The sequence below is a fragment of the Podarcis pityusensis genome (genome assembly GCF_964106645.2).
Source record: "Podarcis pityusensis genome assembly, chromosome: 1".
Lineage (NCBI taxonomy): Eukaryota > Metazoa > Chordata > Lepidosauria > Squamata > Lacertidae > Podarcis > Podarcis pityusensis.
The window spans coordinates 122,801,994-122,824,717 of record NC_138028.1 but is presented as its reverse complement, the minus strand read 5'-3'; the positions used below and the strand labels follow the sequence as shown (position 1 = coordinate 122,824,717).

The 22,724-nt window shown below is 42.4% G+C and overlaps 1 protein-coding gene across 1 annotated transcript in view; it reads right to left on the bottom strand.

Annotated features, from left to right (window-relative positions):
* Nucleotides 1–22,724, bottom strand: part of DNAH7 (dynein axonemal heavy chain 7) — a 152,997-nt gene that overhangs the window by 87,080 nt on the left and 43,193 nt on the right. Inside the window, exons 19-29 of the mRNA XM_081023134.1 lie at nt 19,043–19,236; nt 15,960–16,158; nt 12,395–12,535; nt 10,339–10,551; nt 9,507–9,616; nt 7,604–7,772; nt 7,243–7,345; nt 7,023–7,150; nt 4,318–4,530; nt 3,066–3,164; nt 886–1,134 (exon numbers count right to left, since the gene is read on the bottom strand). Coding sequence (XP_080879260.1) covers nt 886–1,134; nt 3,066–3,164; nt 4,318–4,530; nt 7,023–7,150; nt 7,243–7,345; nt 7,604–7,772; nt 9,507–9,616; nt 10,339–10,551; nt 12,395–12,535; nt 15,960–16,158; nt 19,043–19,236 — 1,818 coding nt within the window. The remainder of the gene's footprint in view (nt 1–885; nt 1,135–3,065; nt 3,165–4,317; nt 4,531–7,022; nt 7,151–7,242; nt 7,346–7,603; nt 7,773–9,506; nt 9,617–10,338; nt 10,552–12,394; nt 12,536–15,959; nt 16,159–19,042; nt 19,237–22,724) is intronic.

Below are 22,724 nucleotides of genomic sequence, written 5' to 3'. Positions count from 1 at the left end.
CATTTGATAAATCAGTGGTGCATTTAATACATCAATACACATACACATCTCTCTTATCCATACCTACATTTATATCTACTGTATGTGAATCTACATGTTACCTTTCAATATATCCAGATAGATGCACCTGCGCACACACACATATTTGCCCTATACAGATGGATGGTTTGGCCATTCATGGCAACATAGGAAATGGAGGGGATTACGATCCTGCCTCCAACATGCATGTGATGTTCTTCTTGGCCAGAAAACAATACAGTGGTACCTCAGTTTTTTAACGTCTCCGTTGACAAACGTTTCGGTTTTCGAACGCCAAAAACCCAGAAGTAAATGCTTCAGTTTTCGAACACGCCTCAGAAGTCGAACGGCTTCCACTGAGGGTATATCTTATTTTTCTAAATTCTCTGTATTAAATTTGCAGGCCGCCCTTTGTGCCTCGGTTTTCAAACGTTTTGGAACTCGAACGGTCTTCCGGAACAGATTGCGTTCGAAAACCGAGGTACCACTGTACTTTGTCAAGAAGTGTCAAGTCCTGCCACAGTGCCATCCCCTTCACAGCCTCCCCTTTCTCCTGCCAGAAATGGGAGCAGTGGGAGGAGGACTTGCTGGGAGGGGAGAAAATATCAAGTGCTCAAGGTATAGGCCTTCTCGCATGTAATGAACAAGAGGTGCTTGCTGTTATGAGCATCTCTTTTCATTCCTTGCAGCATCTTATCATTCTAGCTACTTAGGCAAATGCCATTAGCAGCAGAGTATGGACAGACAAGACAATTTTTCTGAAGGAAATGAAAGATCAGGCCGGATGTGAGAAAAAGTTGACAAGGTGACACAATATGTCACTTTGCTGTTTTTAGGACACAATGCCTTCTGGAAACATTTGTTTACTTTTTCACACAGGTCCCCTAAAGCAGCTGCCAAAACCCGATACGCAGATGTCTTTCCGCCAAAGGGCTCTCCGACGATCATGAAACCATGCCGCACAATCATCATTTCAAAGATCTGCAAAATTTTCTCGGAAAAGAACGGTGTCATCTGTAAATTCATTTCTTCGCAGTTTATCTTGATGGCTTCCAGGATGTCATTGTAATCTGGTTTCGGCAACTTCACACCAGGAAACAAATCTGAAGTGATGCCCTGTCAAAAATGAATTACAAGGTATTTTAACCATGACTATAGCAAGCAGTCTCTGGGTCTTCTCTGAATTATCTCCTGTCCCCAAAAAAGGCCTTTTAAACTAGCAATGCGATCACATTTCTATAAAACATAGTGTCTATGTTTTATGTTCTATAAAACAGTGTCTCCGAAAAATTTTACACATCACCTGGGAAGACAGGTGAACTAATGCCAGTGTACTGGAAGAAGCAAAGATCACCAGTGTCAAAGTGATGATTCTTCAACATTAACTTTGTTGGACTGGTCATGTTGTGTAGATGCCTGATTATCGTCTCCCCAAAGCAACTAATCTATTCAGAACTTAAAAATGGAAAGCATAATGCCATTGTTCAACGTAAGAGGTTCAAAGACTCTCTCAAGGCAAATCTAACAAAATGTAGTATAAACACTGACAACTGGGAAACACTGGCCTGCGAGCGCTCCAATTGGAGAACAGCCTTTACCAAAGGTGTCATGGACTTTGAAGATGCTCAAACTCAGGACGAAAGGGAGAAACACACTAAGAGGAAGGCACGCTTGGCAAACCCTCACCGTGATCAACTCCTGCCCAGAAACCTATGTCCGCACTGTGGAAGGACGTGTGGATCCACAATTGGCCTCCACAGTCACTTACAGACTCATTGTTAAGACCGTGTTCATGGGAGACAATCTTACTCAACTACGAGTGATCGCCATAGAAGATAAAACATAGCTGTCAGTCAAGAGTCCCAGTAAAGTGTTATTTACTCCATGCAATGAGAGTGGCCTCTGCCAGGCCTGCCCACATGATGTCCACACACTGGGGAAATGTTTGCCATGAGTAAGTCTGCCAAACATGTCTAGGCCTGACCCTCACCCTGCACACACACAACCAGTTCACAGGAAGTGAGTAAATGTGTTTGGCAAGCCCTATGGCAGCAGTCTTGCCAACCCATGGATATCGTGGGAGGCAGAGGCAGATTGGCAATGGGAGCAGGGTCAGTGCACATGGCCTTGCAGTCTTCTTCTCCATCAACCTAGCAGTTTGAAAGCACGTCAAAGTGCAAGTGGGAAGGTAAACGGCGTTTCCGTGCGGGAAGGTAAACGGTGTTTCCGTGCGCTGCTCTGGTTCGCCAGAAGCGGCTTAGTCATGCTGGCCACATGACCCGGAAGCTGTACGCCGGCTCCCTCGGCCAATAAAGCGAGATGAGCGCCGCAACCCCAGAGTCGGCCACGACTGGACCTAATGGTCAGGGGTCACTTTACCTTTACCTTACCATTCATGAATGTTTGGGCTGATGGCTTTTGTGGTCAACATCCACATTTTCCCCACTGTAGCAAAAACGTTTACTTCAGAGCTGCATCCTGGGCTTTTGCACGCAAATGGAACAGAATCATGATGCCTGCAAACAGCTGATGACACTTGCATGTGTGATGTTTCCATTCCCAAAGCTGGAGTTATACCAGCTATCTTGTCAGCTTTGGGGGATTTATTTCATTTTTTAATTATTATTATTGGAATAACTATATTGTTCTTTGCACCTACTGAAATCTATAGCGCTTGTAGATTTGGAGGAAAGAGGTAGAGAATAAATTCTGCATGTACTATAGATGGTCCAATCTCCAGTAACTACAGCTAGGACTGGGAAACCTGTCTCAATTTCTACACCGCTTAGAAATTCTGAATGTTAAGCGGCATAAAAATACCTAAAAATCAATAAGCATAATAAAACCTGGAAAACCGCTGTCAGTCATTGTAGACAATCGTGTGCTGGATGGGTCAATGATCTGACTTGCTTATAAGGTGTTTTCCTATGTTTCTAGATTTGTCTATAGCTTCAGGTTGCAATACGCTCATAAATCTCATCCGTGTATAGGTTTTGGTATGTATCACTTATCTCTTGAACTTGAATAATGTAATCAAAGACCCTTACGTCAAAAAGTGGTAGATCGTGGGATAAAAACTTAGGCAAATTTACATCTATAATGGATCTAAGCAGCAAAATTTCTTCATTTTCATCTGGATACTTCAGCTGCAAAAAAGGACACAGTTAATTTGAGAGTTAAAATTTTCGTTTCAAATTTACCAGTAACATAAAATAAAATATATGTCAATGTTTTACACATTATCACTGTTTCCTCTACCTGTGCCCGATTTGCGGTTTTTAGGGGAACCGACACGTTCCAGACAGATGTGAACAATCTAAACTTCCAGAGCATCTTTATAACACAAAACTCTGATCTTACTATGCTGCCAGACAAACTTCACATCTAAAAGTCTAATGGGAAATGTTACTATGAGTTTTGGATTAAAACTCCTGCTGATTTCTTGCATGGTAGGATATGGGCAAACTGGATCAAAAATAAACATGCTTTCATTGAGAAAACAAGTGAACCTGCAAAGATCTTAACAGCAATCTGTTGCAGAACCCATATTGTTCTAATAAATGTACATCAGTAGTCACTGGCCAGGTGTAGATAAACTTTGGTCCAATATTTAGTCACCTCCAGCATCTGTTCTGGGTCATTATTCTGGCTCCTTAGCTTATCTTGCACTAGACTTCCCTGATTAAGATATGACAGAGAACTCTGGTTTAATTGTGCAGTGCTTAGATTATTGTACACTGCTCAGAGAGCTGTTTGCATAAGTGGTTTATAAACCTCCCAAATAAATACAGTGGTACCTTGGTTCTTGAATGGCTTAATTGTCGAACAAATCAGAACAAAACACCGCAAACCCAGAAGTAAGTGTTCCAGTTTGTGAACTTTTTTTTAAAGTTGAACATCCGACGCAGCTTCCGCTTGAGTGCAGGAAGCTCCTGCAACCAATCGGAAGCTGCACCTTGGTTTTCAAATGGTTTCGGGAGTTGAACAGACTCCCGGAACGGATTAAGTTCAAGAACCAAGGTACCACTGTAAATGCAAATCAGGAATGAAGCACCAAAGAAGGACGTCACGTCCAACCTGACTTCTGGTACAAAACTAGAAGTTGCCTCAGAGCCCCACTTTGTGGGAGCTGAGGCCCCCCCCCCAAAAAAAATTGTGGGCCTCCAGGGCAACAGTGGCAGCATATACACACAGAAGGCCCTATACTCAATTCAGCTCAAGTAAGGAGCACAGATTTTGCTTCCAGTGAAACACCAGATTCTAAATCAAGACCGTGAAAAAGGGGCACACGTTTCCCACCTTCAGATTTCCAGCTGCTGTGAGCACCGACTTCACGGCTCTCATTCCGTAATCATAGTGGTGCTGGGAAGACAACTGCTCCGAACACAGGCGATAGGTAGCTACAATTTTCACCGACAGAGGCCGAGCGGTAACAAACCCACAGGAGTACAGGACAATTTCAGCAATCATGGCGTAATCAGGTACCATCATTGCCACGGTTCGAAACAGGGCCTATTAAGCAAGGATTGACAGGCAGGTTAACTGCAGAGCTCTATCACAGTCCCTCAACAGGTGGTCAACTTCAGACTGGGATGGAAGGCTAAATTTCATTATCAGTATGCAAACCGTTCCCCAGATTGGTAAAGACCGTTACTGTCCAAACAGTCCACCAAAATAAGGGATACTAAATAAAACTGGGGGGGGGGGGTCCTGAAAGCTTTCAAATACCTGGAGGGCACCACACTGGCATATATCCTATGATTATTATTTTTGGGGTATATGATGAGTTTACAGGAGCATATGAATCATTTTCTGTCATTTGTTCTGTCATTTGCCTTGATTTCCCATTCATTCAAAAAACAAAACAAAACCCCAAACAGGCAGCCAGGGCCAGATTTAGGTTTGATGAGGCCCTAAGCTACTGAAAGTAATGGGGCCCTTTATATGTCCTGCTGTCCTTTGTCAACAACAAATTGTCACTGTTGGGGTTTTTTTTGGTTTTTTAAAAAATATATGCTATATGGTAATTTATGGACCTAAAAAGGTAAAGGACCCCTGACAGTTAAGTCCAGTCGCAGATGACTCTGTGGTTGTGGTGCTGATCTCATTTTACAGGTTAAGGGAGCCGGCGTTTGTCCGCAGACAGTTTTTCCGGGTCATGTGGCCAGAATGACTAAGCCGCTTCTGGCGCAATGGAACACCAAAACCAGAGCAGTGCACGGAAACGCCATTTACCTTCCCGCTGGAGCGGTACCTATTTATCTACTTGCACTGGTGTGCTTTCGAACTGCTAGGCTGGCAGGAGCTGGGACAGAGCAATGGGAGCTCACCCAGTCGCGGGGATTTGAACCGCTGACCTTCTGATCGGCAAGCCTAAGAGGCTCAGTGGTTTAGACCACAGCGCCACCTGCTGCCCCTTTATTGACCTAATAGGTATCTAAAGCCATTTTATTTATATTTTGGAGATGTACATCCAGTTTTTTCTTTAATTTTTTTGGGGGGGCCCCAAGAGAGTGGGGCCGCACGCTACAGCTTGTTTAGCGTATACATAAATCCGGCACAGCATAGGCCACAGTCCTCTGAAACAATATGCCTCTTCCGGCCATGTGCGTACAGAGGAAGGCTTGTGTGTTGGGAAGCAACCATTTAGAAGTCCAGAAGAAGAACCTAAGGAAGGATCAAAGGGACCACACAAAGCTCTGAGATAGCAATTGCAGGATGCCCCCATGTGGCAGCGACAATAGCAGCTGCTGTCCTTCCCTCTAGCTGGTACAACTTCGGCCAGCGCCTGTTTACTGGGATACAGCTTCATCACCACCACTGCAGCTGACTTCCCTCTGCTCACTCAGTGATAACACTTTTATTCTTCACATTGTGAATGAGTTACCTCCTAGTGGCGCAGCAATAAAACTGCTAGCACATTTGCAAAGCTAAGCAGGGTCTGGTATGGTTTCAAATTGGATAGGGAGCTGCGCGTTGAGATTCCTGCATTGCAGTGGGTTTGACAAGATGATTCTCGGGATCCCTTCCAAGTCTACAATTCTATTGTTCTTTCATGAAACAATTTGAAAAGGGCAAAACGGGCGCCTACAGAAGCCTGTCCCTCAATGTTAGCTGGGGCTTACTCATTCATTCAGCCTTTATTGACATAATTAGACAATAAAATCATTAAATACCATCCATAAAATATTGGTAATCCAGACATTAAAGGTAAAGGTAAAGGGTCCAGATTCAAACTGCTGACCTTCTGACTGGCAAGTCCTAGGCTCTGTGGTTTAACCCACAGCGCCACCCGCATCCCAATCCAGACATACTAAACACATAAAAGCCACAATAGTAAAGGTAAAGGGACCCCTGACCGTTAGGTCCAGTCATGGCCAACTCTGGGGTTGCGGCGCTCATCTCGCTTTATTCGCCAAGGGAGCCGGCGTACAGCTTCTGGGTCATGTGGCCAGCATGACTAAGCTGCTTCTGGAGAACCAGAGCAGCGCACAGAAACACCGTTTACCTTCCCACCGGAGCGGTACCTCTTTATCTACTTGCACTTTGACGTGCTTTCGAACTGCTAGGTTGGCAGAAGCAGGGACCGAGCAATGGGAGCTCACCCCGTCGCGGGGATTCGAACTGCCGACCTTCTGATCAGCAAGTCCTAGGCTCTGTGGTTTAACCCACAGCGCCACCCGCATCCCAAACACCACAATAGCCACCATTAAGTAAAATAAAGTAGTTTTAAATTTGACTTTAAAGATCTCGGATAAATATACTGAGACCATCTCAGTAGTTTCAGGAATACCATTCCTCAGCAGATATCGCATTACAATTCTTTGCAAGTAGGTAATTTAAGGTTCAAAGGAGTTGCCAGTGGGTCTCTCTGAAGAGTGTCGAAGAGAGGGCCGTCCAAAATTATGTGATATATGTTGTACCTGATGCATTAAAACCACAAGTCTATTCTGGAAGGGTGTTTTCTTGGAACCTAGTGAGCTCATGCTACTGCTACTGGGTACCTTAAGGTTGTCCGGAAGTTCTGATCGCCCAGCATAGCCAGGATTCATAGTTATGAAGACGGCACACGTGGGGTTAAGTTTCAGCTCAGTGCCTTCAAACACCAGCAAGTCACAGCCAGAGTTGATGCCTACGGACAGAGAGAAACAGGCATCCTTTTAATTGCAGCTGGAATGGGTTTTATCTTAACGCGGCAGAGATAATGAAACAAAAAAAGAGTACCTCTCTGGATAGTGAGAATTTGCTGAGCCACAACAGAAAGTACTTCCAAGTCAATTCTGTTGAATTCATCGAAGCAGGCCCAGGCTCCACAGGAAAGCAAACCCTAGAGAGGGACAAAAAATATATTTAAAAAATTCATGGTTCAGGTCCAGTACGTATCTATTTTCAGTTTTAAAATAATGAGGAACTCCCTTGGGAACAAAGCAGTAGGTGTTTCATTCATTCTCGTCCAATTCTTTAGAACTTGTTCAAACACAAATATTTGTACAAAGAACCCATGCTTCCTACAAGAGCATGTCTGTCGTTGCCATTAAAATGCTTTGGTTCTTAATTCTAAATGTTTACCAATATTCATTTGCACCTTAAAGAATTTCCCCAGAGCGAGGTAATCCAGTCCATCAGAGCAATTGAAAACCACACATTGCTTGGCGACAGCCTTTGCCAAGTCCTTTGTCGTCTCGGTTTTGCCAGTTCCTGCAGGGCCTTCAGGGGCACCGCCAAGGTGAAGGTGGAGGGCACCAAATAGAGTTCTGAAATTAGAGGGAGGAGGATTTTTTTTTAAAAAAGGCACAAGTTACGGAAATGTCTGTCACATTATTTCTGGTTTTTATTTTATTTTTTGTGTGTATAATTTTTATTAGGTTTTCTATCTTACTATTAGAATTTGTATTAGAATTTGTAGAATTAGTATTTGACATTAAACAACCTTAAAATGTCAAGGACTTCCCTTCTTCTCTTTCCATGGTTCAGTTTGCATATCATAAATCCCTGCATATTTTACATAAACTAAACCATTAAGTTTTCCATTATTACATCCATCAAAACTTGTTTGCACTGTTGAATTTATCTTAACACTGCCAATGTTTTCAAGTGTACACAGTTTCCCTCCATATATTCAATAAACATTTTCCAATCTTCTTTAAATGTTCTTCTTGTTCTCTTATTTTATATTCAGGTAGGTAGCCGTGTTGGTCTGATGCAGTCAAAAAAAAACAAACTTGTCCAGTAGTACCTTAGAGACCAACTAAGGCGCTACTGGACAATTTTCTTATTTTATATGTTAGGTCAGCAAGCTGCACATATTCCATCAGTTTTAAGTTGCCCTTCTTCTTCAATTGGGACCTCGCTCATTTTCCATTTTGGGTCTAACAAAACACAGGCCGCAGTAGTGGCATACATTAATAGCCTTTTTTGACATCTGAATTATCCCCAACAAAAAGGACTCTGGTCTTTCCCTTCAAAGAACAACATGCTGTAAACTTCAGATTGTTCTTCCAAAGTTTCCCCCAAAGATTAAAATCTATGTTAGATCCTATATCTATTGCCCAATGTGTCATAAGAGGCTTTGTCAAGCTTTTCTTTCCCAATCTAATAACAGATTGTGCATTTTAGATAAAAGTTTTTCTTTGTTTTGTAGAAGTCCTTTTTCAAATTGTGAGCTTTGGTCCGAAAAACCACACATTATTTTTGGTTTTTATATCAGGTCCTAAACATTTATGCCAGAATATATGTCTATTTTGCCAAAATATACCCTGGGCCAGTGCAGAGAAAGCTTTGCCACGTTGATCTGTGCTCTGGTAAGCTTCCTGTTTGAATTACTCTAATTCAAAGCCACCCTGGACTCACTCTAATTCAAAGCCACCCTGGACTCACTGTTGAGTGGCACAGCCAGTTGGCATCATATAACACCAATCCGGAAGAAGCTGGACTAGTTGCCTAGACACTTCCATTCACAATTCAAGCTTGGGTGTAGAAGGCTACACTGACATATAAAACCCTGAAAGACTTGGGGACAGAACTACCAAAAACTGTATAGAAACTTATCCATGTACACTACTACAGCCGCACTGAGGCAGTAATTGATGCAAAAGGGGCCCAAACCAACTACTGAGTACATGTGCATGCTTCTACTTCTCAGAGGTCCAATATTGCTCTATTTGCAGTCCTTGTTTTGCTGATTTCATTTAATATTCTAATTTTCTGAGATTGTTAATTTGGGGTTTTCATCAGCTGTACGCCATGATCATCACAATTATAACAAATAAAGGCTTGAGATATCTCGCGTTGCATGTCATGAGTCTATCTCATATATTAGTTTCACCTTTTAAGTTGAATTACTGAAATAAATGAACTTTTCCACGATATTCTAATTTTCCGAGTTTCACCTGTATGTTGGTATTTTTGTTCTCAACTGCCCAGGGCCGAAAAACGGCAGATTAATAAACGTAAGTGAATAAATAAATATTACCCAAACTGTTTTTTACCTGTAGCATCTATCTGTTAATGGGGTAATAACCAGCCTAGGGGTATTGCCGAGATATTCGTATCCATACCGCAAACCGGCATTGATCATCTTTGTTTGTAGATGCCCCTCCTATGCGGAAAACAACAACCATGAAATGCATGGAATAAGCAGGGGGACTGTGGAGAAATCACATACAGACCACAGTTTCTTTCTAGTTCATCGGCTCCAATGTAGCTCACGAGGGGGGAGATTGGGGGAATCACTCAATCTAGCAGGTTGTACAGAGGGGAAGCGGAACATTCCATTCCATCCAATGCGATTGATTACTATAGTAAGATAGTCGCAGTTATAGGGCACCATGTGCTAATAAATGGGATATCTTATATAAGTGTCCTGCTAGCTTTTAGCCAGTTCAAATCTGCTTGGCCCTTGGCTGAGGAAATTAATGCAGACTCAAAACACTACAATTCTGACAAAATCAGATTAAGGCCACTCAGTTCAAAAGTATATACGCTACTCCTTTTTCTTCCCCTTTCAAAAATAGTAATATAAAATCTGGACTTCTAAAACAATGTGGCCTTTGACTGAATAAGTTTTATATGTGCACCTATTGCAAATTCAAAAGGTGTGCAAGGTGATTGGGGAAAATAATTTTAATTACAAACCATATATGTATACGTATTAGACCTCTTAACTCTCAGTCTATAGGATGACAGGCGAGAGATATCTTTTATCGCCAGCAAAGAAAATCTCGTATTCGTGCATTAATCACCCTGTGTCAGCAAGTTAGCCCAAACAGGGAAACTGCAAACAGAAATCATCTCCTAACGTGATTTAAGGGCTTCACTTACCTCCCAGTAGTACCTAAGCTGGCTCAGCCATTCGAAGTCGGTCTCGTCATTGACATGTTTGCTTACTAGACTTGCCAGAACATCCCGAGCATGAACATCGAGGACGACAAGTGCTCCGAGAGTTACTCGATTCTGCTTTGATAACGTTCCTCGCACCAGTGTGACAATGCCATCAATCTGCCCATTGCACTGTTCCAGGTACTTTTCAAGTGCCTGAGAGAGGTTTGGGGAGGTGGAAGGGATCAGACACAAACAAAATACCGTATTTTTCTGTGTATAAGACTATGTTTTCCCCCAATTTTTTTTAAGTTTAAAATTGGGGGTCGTCTTATAAGGAATGTTTAAAATGTTTAGTTCTTAATTTTGGGCTCAAAAAAATAGGGGTCGTCTTATACATGGGGGCGTCTTATAGACGGGAAAGTACGGTACATGCTTAAACATCATTACATCAGCAGAAATGTACAGAGCTCCCCCACCCCCAATACTGCTTCTTTTAAAACTGGCTTCTGGGTTTTCATAAGTTCATGTCTGGAAAACCCGTAGACTGTCTCGCCAGAGTGGTGCATGCTCTAGTTATCTCCCACTTGAACTACTACAATGCGCTCTACGTGGGGCTACCTTTGAAGGTGACCCAGAAACTGCAATTAATCCAGGATGCGGCATCTAGACTGGTGACTGGGAGTGTACGCCGGGGCTATATAACACTGGTCCTGAAAGACCTACATTGGTTCCCAGTACATTTCCAAGCACAATTCAAAGTCTTGCTGCTGACCTTTAAAGCCCTAAATGGCCTCAGTCTGGTATACCTGAAGGAGTACTTCCAACCCCATCATTCAGCTCCGAGGGCCTTCTGTTGGTTCCCTCACTGCAATAAGTGAGGTTACAGGGAACCAGACAGAGGGCCTTCTCGGTGGTGGCGCCCACCCTGTGGAACACCCTCCCATCAGATGTCAAGGAAATAAACAATTATTTGACTTTCCAGGCAGCCCTGTTTTGGGAAGTTTTAATGTTTGATGTTCTGTCGTGTTTTTAATATTCTGTTGGGAGCTGCCTAGAGTGGGTGGGGAGGCCTGGCCAGATGCGTGAGGTATAAGTAATAAAGTAATAAAGTAGTAGTAGTAGTAGTAGTAGTAGTAGTAGTAATTTGCAGTGTGTGCAAGGGAGAAAATCACACACTCTCTTCTGTTTTGCAGGTGCCAGGAGTGCCCCCTTTGCATTAAGAGAACTCCATTCAAGGCCCTGAGATTCAACCGCTTGTGCTTGAAGTATAAAACAACTTCAAAACAACTTAGGAAGCTGGATTAGATCATCCTTGTGGTCCCTTCCAACTCTACAATTCTATTATCCCTCAGGTTCAAACATTTTCCGGGGGGGGGGGGAGGATAATGGCAGAGCTTTGTATCTATAACACAATCTCAGGGTGATGCAGTTTTAAAAATGAATTACTGCATATCTGCATGCTACTGTAAAAACAGTTTGGGAATGAGAGAGCCAGCTTTGTTGGTACTGAAATAGACAAATCGATCACTGGGGATTTCTCTTGGTTTTCCATTTTTTTAAACCACATTTTGACATTATTATTTTTGTTTGACATTATTATTTTGTTTGGCTTTTTTGTCTGCACAAAAAATCACCAGAGTTTTAATCACATTTCTCCTAATATAAATTTTATAGATGCAATTTTGACTAATGATATACACATCTTTGCAAGCAATTTCCCATAACATAATGCATTTTGTATGTTCTCTGCTGAATTATTATGAACGCGTCCCCCTAATTTACACATTTCTGTATGCATTATTTGGTAGAAGAGCTGCATTCTAACGTTCAGAGAAGTGCGGATTTCGGATTTCGGTGGACAGCTGCTTTTCAGTTCCTGTATTGTCCTAGGTAGTGTGAATTAGGTAGGCTTGCATTAAAATACGAGTCAAAGCGAATTTCTCCTGCATCCCTATTTCCCACAAGGCAGTGGAGTTTTCCTTCTCCTAGACAAGCTACCTTCTCAGGCTGGTGAGCCCCATTTTCCCAGATGATGTGGTTAAAAATATATGCTTACCTGCTGGCCATTTTTAATAGCTGTTTGGACCTCCAAGGTCCAGAAAGTCTGGGATACACACAGAACTGTTTGTCCAGGCCAATCCCTTACCCAGTTTATACGGAGAGATTTTGGGTAGGCTTCTATCGCAAAACCAATCACCTGAAGGTAAAGAAATGTGTCAGAGAAAAACCAAGTGGATATGAAAGGAAAGCCCAGATTTACAACTACAGGGAAGAAAGCAGTGCTAAAATTCTCGCAGCCTAATCTCTGCTACACAGGGTTATTACCTTGGCACTCCATAATGCCTAAATTGCATCACCCCCATCGTTCAGCCCGGACACTGAGATCCAGCACCGAGGGCCTTCTGGTGGTTCCCTCATTGCAAGAAGTGAGGTTACAGGGAACCAGACAGAGGGCCTTCTCGGTAGTGGCGCCCACCCTGTGGAACGCCCTCCCTTCAGATGTGAAAGAAATAAGCAGCTATCTTCTTTTTAAAAGACATCTGAAGGCAGCCCTGTTTAGGGAAGTTTTTAATATTTAATGCTATGTTGTCTTTAACACTTGATTGGAAGCCGCCCAGAGTGGCTGGGGAAACTCAGCCAAATGGGCGGGGTATAAATAATAAATTATTATTATTATTATTATTATTATTATTATTATTCCTCTCTTCAGCTCAAGCAAGCATCTGAACCAGATCAACATCTTACAAAATGCAAACATGTCGTCCCTTTGCAGCTTGCCCATGGTTCTGAGCACCTGAATTTAAGAAGATTGCTCTCCCTTCACTCTGAGAGGAACAAATCAACTTCCACCTCTAAGTACACTGGAAGGATTGTTTGGAAGCCTGTTCTAGCCTTGACTGTACACAAAAGGAGTGCAACCACGTGTTTAAAGATTAGCACATTCAACGACGCTTTTCAGTCTAAGCATTGAGCCACGAGAATTGGAGTAAAGTGTCTTATAAAAACTACAATAGGAAAGGAAGGCACGAAGGATGCCAAAAACAGACCAAGAGAGCAAATGAAGTGAGCTTCATCAAAAACAGATTCAGAAAAGAAAGCTGCCAATTGACCATTTTTAATCAGGCTGTATTCATCCTGTGGCACGCTGTCAGCAAACCCCACAGAAATTGTCTTTCATTTGCTATTCTTGCTGCAGCTCCAATAAAACTTTGTTAGCACTGTAGTTTTTGTTTTGTTTTTTCCTTCACTGTTAACCAATTCATGGGAAATACTACTGAGCTGTAAATTTGTCAGGGGGAGCCACAGCACTTGTGCTCTGATTATCACATACTAGCAGGAAGCATTGATTCAGACTGAACAACTTCCCCTTCTCCTTTAATGGATAGAGCAAATTTTGCACTGTGTATTTCTTCCAAGAGGCCTCCTGACGTCTCTGTTTACGGATCCCTGATTGCCCACAGAGGCCTTGAGCCAGCATAACATAGGGGCTCCTTGAGTCCTCTGCTACACCACACCAACAGCCTCCAGCGCGGATCAGGCCCTCTCTGAGTGCAGCAGTCCAGTTCACATGCATGTACACATTTTCAAAAACTTAAAACAGCTGCTGCTATTGGGTCAGATAATTAGCAGACATAGGCACCAATTCTATGGGGCTGCGGACATCTCTGCCCCCCCAAGTGGGGCTGAGCACTCCCCCCCCCCATCTTGAGGGGCCCTGCCAGGTCTTCCTGCGGTGGCAGCAGGGTACATTGACTCCTCCTGACGTGTGGCATCACATGTGTGTGTTGCACAAGTGATGTCACACACACACAATGAGCCTCCCCCCTCAGTATCAGGCAGATAGAACTCTGCTAGCAGGAAGGGTTCACCATTAACAGTCTGTAATATTTGTGATCTAAGATTCCAGAAAAACATCTGGGCAAAAGGTAGTTGGACTAGATGACCCTCGTGGTCCCTTCCAACTCTACAATTCTATGACACTATGACAAGCAAAAGACATACAGTGGTACCTTGGTTCTCAGACTTAATCTGTTCTGGAAGTCCGTCCAACTTCCAAAACGTTCGGAAACCAAAGCTGCTGCAGCCAATCGGAAGCCGCGGAAGCCCCATCGGACATTCGGCTTCCAAAAGAACGTTCAGAAACCAGAACGCTCACTTCTGGGTTTTGATCGCTTGGGAGCCAAAATGTTCGAGAACTAGGCTGTTCGAAAACCAAGGTGCGGCTGTATCAGTATATCACAGTGTTCAGCTGGTGGTATACGGTGGTACCTCAGGTTACATACGCTTCAGGTTACATACGCTTCATATTACATACGCTTCAGGTTATAGACTCCGCTAACCCAGAAATATTACCTCGGGTTAAGAATTTTGCTTTAGGATGAGAACAAAAATCGTGCTCTGGCGGCACGGCGGCAGCAGGAGGACCCATTAGCTAAAGTGGTGCTTCAGGTTAAGAACAGTTTCAGGTTAAGAACAGACCTCCAGAATGAATTAAGTTCTTAACCCGAGGAATCACTGTATCACGATATTGGAAACCAGGTATCGCATAGCCCTACTTGTGGGGAGCGTGTCAGGACCAGGAAAAAGGGAAAAACACCAGCCATGGCTTATTTCTCCCTTCTTTCCGTTCTGTGTTTGTATTTTTTTGCTCCGTTGCTACTATGAAAATGAGGGATGTTTCTGCTGTAGGTGTTTGTGGGCAAAGATTCACACCTCTCAGGATGAGAGCCCAGAGGGATTGAGGAGTTGGTGAAAGGTTTCAAGATGCTCAACAGCCACAGAGTTGGCACAGAGTAGAGGCCTCTTTTGCGTGAGAGACAGAGAGGGAATGAGTGAGCTGCTATAGATGAAAGAGATGAACCCCTGGTTAAGATCAGGGGTTATTCAGTCTGTTGAATGTTTTTGTACAAAGCAATAAACATAAACAAATAAAAATAAAAATGTGCACCCCACCACCGAGGCCATTCCATTGTAACTATCCAACCTCCCAAAATTTCAACGCCTCTTGTGATGGTTTGACCCCTTTCCATTTTAACAGTACAAATTCTACAAACATCCTCCATATCTCCTCAGAATCATTTCTCCCGCGTATTCCCCATCTTACCTTAATAGCATGTGTTAATTTATAATTAACAGCTATATCCCACACCTCTTTATACCATTCTTCCATTTTGTATTCTGCTTGCCCCTTCCACTTCCTAGCTATAATAATTCGTGCAGCTGTCAATAAATTTGTGAGCAAGTCATTCCTAGCCTGCAAACCTTCCACCCCCATCGTAAATTGAGAACAATGCTACCTCTGGACTTTCAGTCAGCTTTAACCCTGTGATCTCTTTAAACACCCTTTGCCCCCAAAATTGTACATATTTACACCCCCACCACATGTGAACATAATTCCCTGTTTCCCGGCATCCCCTCCAACATAACACTGAATATTTCTTGTTTATTTGATTTAATCTGACTGGTGTATTTAAGGCTCCTTTTTTGCTTTTATTGTTTTTATTTATTCAATTTGTACATCTCCCTTCACTTGGTTAAATCGGAATGTTAATCCCTGCCCTTACTGTAGTTTAGCTTTATCTATTTGTTTGGCATTTACCCAAATGTGATATATATGTTACCTTGTGGATGGAGTTGACCATCGCTGCTTCCAATTCAACTAGCCATTTTTCCACTTGACCTCTAGCTTTAGCTGTTGATATTGTGTTAATGAGGGCTATGACTTCTCCTTCGCTGCTTTTCATGTGCGTGATATCCAAGACTTCGGTAAACTCCACACTAGCAATTCCTTCAAAGCACTTTTTCAAGTGAGGCTTCACCCTGCAGAAATAAGAAAGAGGGGAATTAAGAAACAAACGATGCGTTAAGCAACAAGTTATGACGCCTTCAAAGAACAAGTTGTTTGTGTGTTGTATATTTAGATTAATAGCCTCACACTATCTCAATGAGTCAGAGCAGTTTCTTCTATCCACAGAGAGCATTTTTCATCCCCATTTATCAGTCTCACAAACAATACACTCTGCATATTAAATACTGTACCATTTGCTGTAAATTCTCTCTGAAACATGTTGAACATGGAAATAAGCATCTACTGGAACAGTCCTAGAAAATTTCCAGCAAATAGCTAGAATGTACCAGGAATAGTAGGTAACTTCGAAAAATCTACCTTGCTGCCTAACACATAAAATGATTTCGGGCATTTTTCATTTCAGATTTGTTGTTGTTGTTTGTGTGTGTGTGTGTGTGTGTGTGTGTGTGGAGAGGTGTTGTGCTTAAGTGTTCTGTAAGTACATCTGGAACAGTTTCCAGCAAGCATTAAGACAGCCACCCAATGTTATTTTACCACTGTGATCAATAACCATCCTTCTGACCCATTTGTCAGACAGCTATTCGTGCCGAAGGCCTGACTGCTTCACACCATCAGTCTTGTACAGACTTTCAACCTGTACAAGGATCAAGAGTCTTCTGTTAGCGCTGCCCATTTCCTGTAAGTAGGGGCAGAGAAACTTTTTCAGCACATTCCTTTTGTGGACAACCTTCCAATAGCCATGTGCAAGAGGTGGCCATGGCCAGCAGAAAAAGAGAGAGGAGCTACATTCCAGCCACAAAACAATGCCATCTATACAATGGTACCTCGGGTTACAGATGCTTCAGGTTACGGACTCCGTTAACCCAGAAACAGTACCTTGGGTTAAGAACTTTGCTTCAGGATGAGAACAGAAATCGGGTGGTGGCAGCGCGGCGGCAGCGGGAGGCCCCATTAGCTAAAGTGGTACCTCAGGTTAAGAACAGTTTCAGGTTAAGAACAGACCTCCAGAATGAATTAAGTTCTTAACCTGTGGTACCACTGTATTACGTATTTTGTGGTTTTATGTCTTGATTTTATTCTGTGAACCACCCTGAGACCTCCAGATACAAGGCGGTATATAAATTCAATAAAAACAAACAAACGAAGATCTGGAGAGATGCTTCTGAGCCCCCCCCGGGGGGGCTAAAATGCCCCCCATCCATACTACAGCATACCTGCTCCCCCCCATGGTTGCATGTTTGACTTCACATTTACAATAGAACCTCCACACACAAGAGTCCAAGTTCTAAATCCATGGAATCTCATCTGCAAAATCTAGGGTGCAGAGCATCTATATTTAATAATAATAATAATAATAGTAATTTATTATTTATACCCCGCCCATGTGGCTGGGCTTCCCCAGCCACTCTGGGCGGCTTCCAAAAAAATATTAAAATACTGTAATACATCAAACATTAAAAGCTTCCCTAAACAGGGCTGCCTTCAGATGTCTTCTAAAAGTCTGCTAGTTGTTGTTCTCTTTGACATCTGTTGGGAGGGCGTTCCACAGGGAGGGCACCACTACCAAGAAGGCCCTCTGCCTGGTTCCCTGTAACTTGGCTTCTCGCAGTGAGGGAACTGCCAGAAGGCCCTCGGCGCTGGACCTCAGTGTCTGGGTAGAACGATGGGGGTGGAGACGCTCCTTCAGATATACTGGACCGAGGCCGTTTAGGGCTTTAAAGGTCAGCACCATCTATATTAGTGCCTAGGACAGTGTATGATCTCACACACAATCCCATTTGTAAACTGGGATTGGACCCATTCCAATCCACTCTGGATCCGAATCTAGATCATGATCCAAAGTGTCGAAATCTACAGAAATCCCATGGACTTGCTCCGCTCGTCAACCCCACGCACCCTGCCTCAGTTTGCCTCCCCCCAAGGGATCATGTATCTTGTTTGCCTGGATGGATGATAGAGAAGGATGTGAGAGTTTATGGAGAAAATAGACCATTGTACAAAGCTGAAATTTACATTTGTTGCTCTTTCCACTTTTGCCTGACTCATCAGTGGCATGTGGACCCCAGAAGCTTGCCCCAGGAGGGAGTGTGGCCCTCAGTTGGAAAAAGGTTTCCTACCCCTGTTGTGAAGGGGACACAGGAGACAAAGTACCGTATTTTCTGGCGTATAAGATGACTGGGTGTATAAGACGACCCCCAACTTTTCCAGTTTGGGATATACTCGCCGTATAAGACTACCCCTCTTCCAATGCACACCAAATAAAAAATTTAAAAAACAGTCTCCAGTCCGGCTCTGAAATCCACTCCACTTCCCAGTGGCTGGGGGGGGGGGTGCGTGGCCTGGTCCATTTAAACAGAGGAGTGAGCCGGAGGGCTTCCTCTTTGGCTCACTTCCTCAGTCGCTAGGACGTCGCTGAACTTCACTCGGTTATTGCTTTTGGGGTTTTTTTTTACTGCTTTTGTTGAGCCACTCTCGTGGAATTTGCTAGTGGTCTACTACCGGGAGTAGTCAGGGTTGTTCTGTTGCTGGTGATTGGGGGGGCTTCTGGGGCCAATTTTCAAACATATTTCTGCTTCATCTAGAGAGCTTGGCGTCCTCTGATTTAATTTGCTGTCGTTTTGTCCTTTGGTGGGGAGTTGCTGCAGGAGCTGCTGGTGTAGCCGGTGTATAAGATGACCCCCGACTTTTGAGAAGATTTTCCTGGGTTAGAAAGTAGTCTTATACGCCAGAAAATACAGTAGTGAAAAATAAAGTCAGGGCTACAACAGGAGGGATGGCAACGTTTTCAATACATAAGGACAGGTGTCTGTGTGTCTATATGTTCATTGTTGCCTCATAGCATGTGAAAACTTTGTTAAGGTGAATTACGGTGAATTATCAACCAATACTATATACCGTGTCGGGTCTTTGGTCTCTGAGAGAATCTCCAGCAACTCATCATTGGATAAGAAGAAGAATCTGGGGAAGAAGAGGCGCTTCTTTTCTAAATACTCATTCAGCCCCTTCAGAATCAGTTCTAGGAACTCGTTGCATTTCTTCAGTTTTTCCAGCATCTTGTCTATCATCACTACCGTCAGAACATGCTTGTCCTGAAGAAAGGAAGAAAGGATTACGAAAATCAGCACCATCTCAATCTAAAGGCCAGTTGTTGTTGTTGTTGTTGTTGTTGTTGTTGTTGTTGTGTTAGGGTCTCAGTTGCTCGAAAATAAGGAGCAACGAAGCTGTGACACGCTAAGTGTTGCTGGACTCCAACTCCCATCAGCCCCAGGTAGTGCGGCCAAGAGAATGGGACTCTGGGAGCAGTAGTTCAACAAGATATGGAGGGTCACTGTTTTTACATCTCTGCTCTAGAAGGTGATAGGCCCAGAGGTGAGAGGAATTGGCTCCATTTTCCTCTGTATATTTTTGATAATGAATCATCTTGGATAATGTACATTTTTGATAATGAATCATGGACATTTTTGATAATGAATCATATTTGAAAGTTCCCTTGATCCTTCTGTGGCACTGACATGTCATTTCATTTCACTTTTCACTTTTAGTCTGTATACCGCCTTTCTGTATTACTACTACTGGATCTCAAACACATTGGCTCCCGAACAAATCAGCTCCAGAACGAACAAAACCCGGAAGTGAGTGTTCCAGTTTTCAAACGTTCTTTTGGAAGCCGAACATCCGACGGGGCTTCTGCAGCTTCCGATTGGCTGCAGGAGCTTCCTGCAGCCAATCAGAAGCCATACTTGGGTTTTCGAACATTTTTGAAGTTGAACGGACTTCCGGAACAGATTCCATTCAATTTCCAAGGTACGACTGAATACACAAGGCGGAAGAAACACCTAATTACAAAAAAGCAATAAAAGCATAACTTTAAAATAATCAACTTATATCAAATAAAGCAGCATTCAATAATCCTTTAGAATATAAAAGTAAGCAGTAAAATTAAATATCAGCAAATAATAATTAAACAATTTACACTTAACAATAACAATAAAGAATTATTAAAGTATAATCAATAAAAGTAATGGCATGTCACAATGCATAATATACCACAAAACATATAAAACCATGTAAATGGATCAAATTGAGAAGCAAGGACACACAAATTTAAAAATAATTATTTAAAAAAATCACTGAACTCCTCTTCTCTCTTCTCAACTGCTTCTGAATTTCATCACCTCCTGAATTTTTCCTTGGCCAACACGTTCTGCCTACTCTACTTTTCAGTTGTGGCTTTGCTGATATTTTTGCTGTTAGCTTTCTCATTGTTTTGTTTTTTTAACTTTTTAAAATATCCTGTACTTGTTTGCCACTTTGACTCATTCAGTCTCGAGCTGGGACAGTGGGATATAAATGTTCTCAATAAATAAACAAAGGAATAAACAGATATGTGAATATTCACTGAGCCTTCTCAACATAGCTCTTATTTCAACACTGTACAGTATTTGACAGCTGGCATGTATATAGCCAACATTTGAGAGCACCCAACAGGTTACCAGCTGGAATCTTGACAGCTGACTTATAACTCTGGCATGCAGTAACATTAGAGAAAGGCGTGCAACCTGATGGAAAACCATGGCAAATACAACAGGAAATGGGAACGGAAGTGATGGAATTGGGTGCAAGTTAAGGAATGCATAATAAGAAAAGAACTGTGGAATATTATTTTGATATATGTAGAGAGACTCTTGTATGAACACAGTAAGATTTACTGTTGTTTAATATGGAGGAATGGTTGTTGAAGTTATTGGAGATAAGGTTGATATGTTTGATTAGAGAAAAACTATTGCTCATATTTATCAGTAACAGTAATTAGGGAACCCCTTTTGGACTTCTTGTGTGAAAAGGAAAACGAATTAATCTGGCACATTTGGGTTGGAGGATTGGGAAAATATTGCCTAACAGAAAGTAGATCAGTCAGATGTCATTCTAGAGTGAATATTTTGAGTAATTTCTTTTACGTATGTAACTGACAGACTGATAATCAGAAGTCCTATTGTTTTTCCTCTTTTTCCTCTCTCTTTTTCCTTCTATTCTTTGGCTTTCTTTTGGTATTTTCTTTTCTCTCTCTCACTCTGTTTTTGTTTTTATTTAGATTAGTTTCCTTTATCTTATTGTATTATGAAAAAGCTTTAACAAAATCTTATTTTTTAAAAAAAGAAACAGGCATGCGACCTTTAACAAATGAATTTACTAATGAATCGCTTTTTTAAAAAAATCATTTACTAAATTAAGCAACACTTTTTTTAAAAAAGAAAGAAAGCGAATTGTTTTTAACATATCTTAACAAACATCATATGAGAGGAAGCATTTAAGATGAGGCACCCACGCTTCAGTTTTACAGAGGAGAGAAGGCATCTGCAGATTTAGTTATTAATTACTCGGTTTATTTATTAAAACTCATTTGAGTAAGGGTTAGTATCTGACAAGCTGCAATAACTGAAGCAATCAGTATCTGACAGCTACTAACAGCTGGCATTCGCCAGCAATTAATATCGGACAGTATCTGTTCCACTATTTTCAACAAAATTTAGTAAATGTGGGTTTTAACTGTTTACCTTTCCTCTAGAACGGAGATAATGAAATTTGAGGTCAAGTGCCATGGAATAGCTTAGTTGGTAGAGCATGAGACTCTTAATCTGAGAAACATGGTGTGTACCCCACGTTGAACAAAAGATTCGTTTACAGCAGGAAGTTAGACTAGATGAGATTTTGATCCCTTCCAATTCTAAAATCCCATGTTTCTATGATATACTGCCATCAAGTTTTAAAAATTTGAAATCCGGGCAGATTTTGAAATATTGCAGAATTCCCTTTTGCTTCTTCCTGACTGCTCTACTACACTGGAGGTCAATAGGCATACAAAGATGTGTGTATGTTCTATTAGGGCTGGGCGATATCTGGTTTTCAACATCGTGATACCATCACCAGCTAACCATCACGATATACTGATATATCACTATGTCTGAAATAAGGATGGAGCTATGTAGAGGCCTTGGCTGGCTTCACAGTTTCTCCCCGCGCTGTGATTTTCGGATAGCGCACACATATCATGATTCACGATATATTGCCAGGTCAAAGGTTATGAAACCGATATCATGATATGGACTTGGATATGGTTTTGGATGATATATCGCCCAGCCCTAGTTCTAGTATGGCAAAATTTGTATACAGTGGAACCCTCGGGTTGCGACTGGCACAAACCCGGAAGAATTTGAATGGATTACTTCTGGGATCGTGCTGTTCATGTACGCGCAGAAGCGCTAAATCGCACCACCCATGCGCAGAAGTGATGATTTCGGCTGTGTCGTTTTCAGGTTGCGGCAGGGCCTCTGGAACGGATCCCCACCGTAACCCGAGAGCCAGTGTGGTATAGTGGTTAAGAGAAGTGGACTCGTTATCTGGTGAACCGGGTTTGCTTCCCTGCTCCTCCACATGCAGCTGCTGGGTGACCTTGGGCTAGTCACACTTCTTTGAAGTCTCTCAGCCTCACTCACCTCACAGGGTGTTTGTTGTGGGGGAGAAAGGGAAAGGAGATTGTTAGCCGCTTTAAGACTCTTTAAGGGGAGTGAAAGGCGGG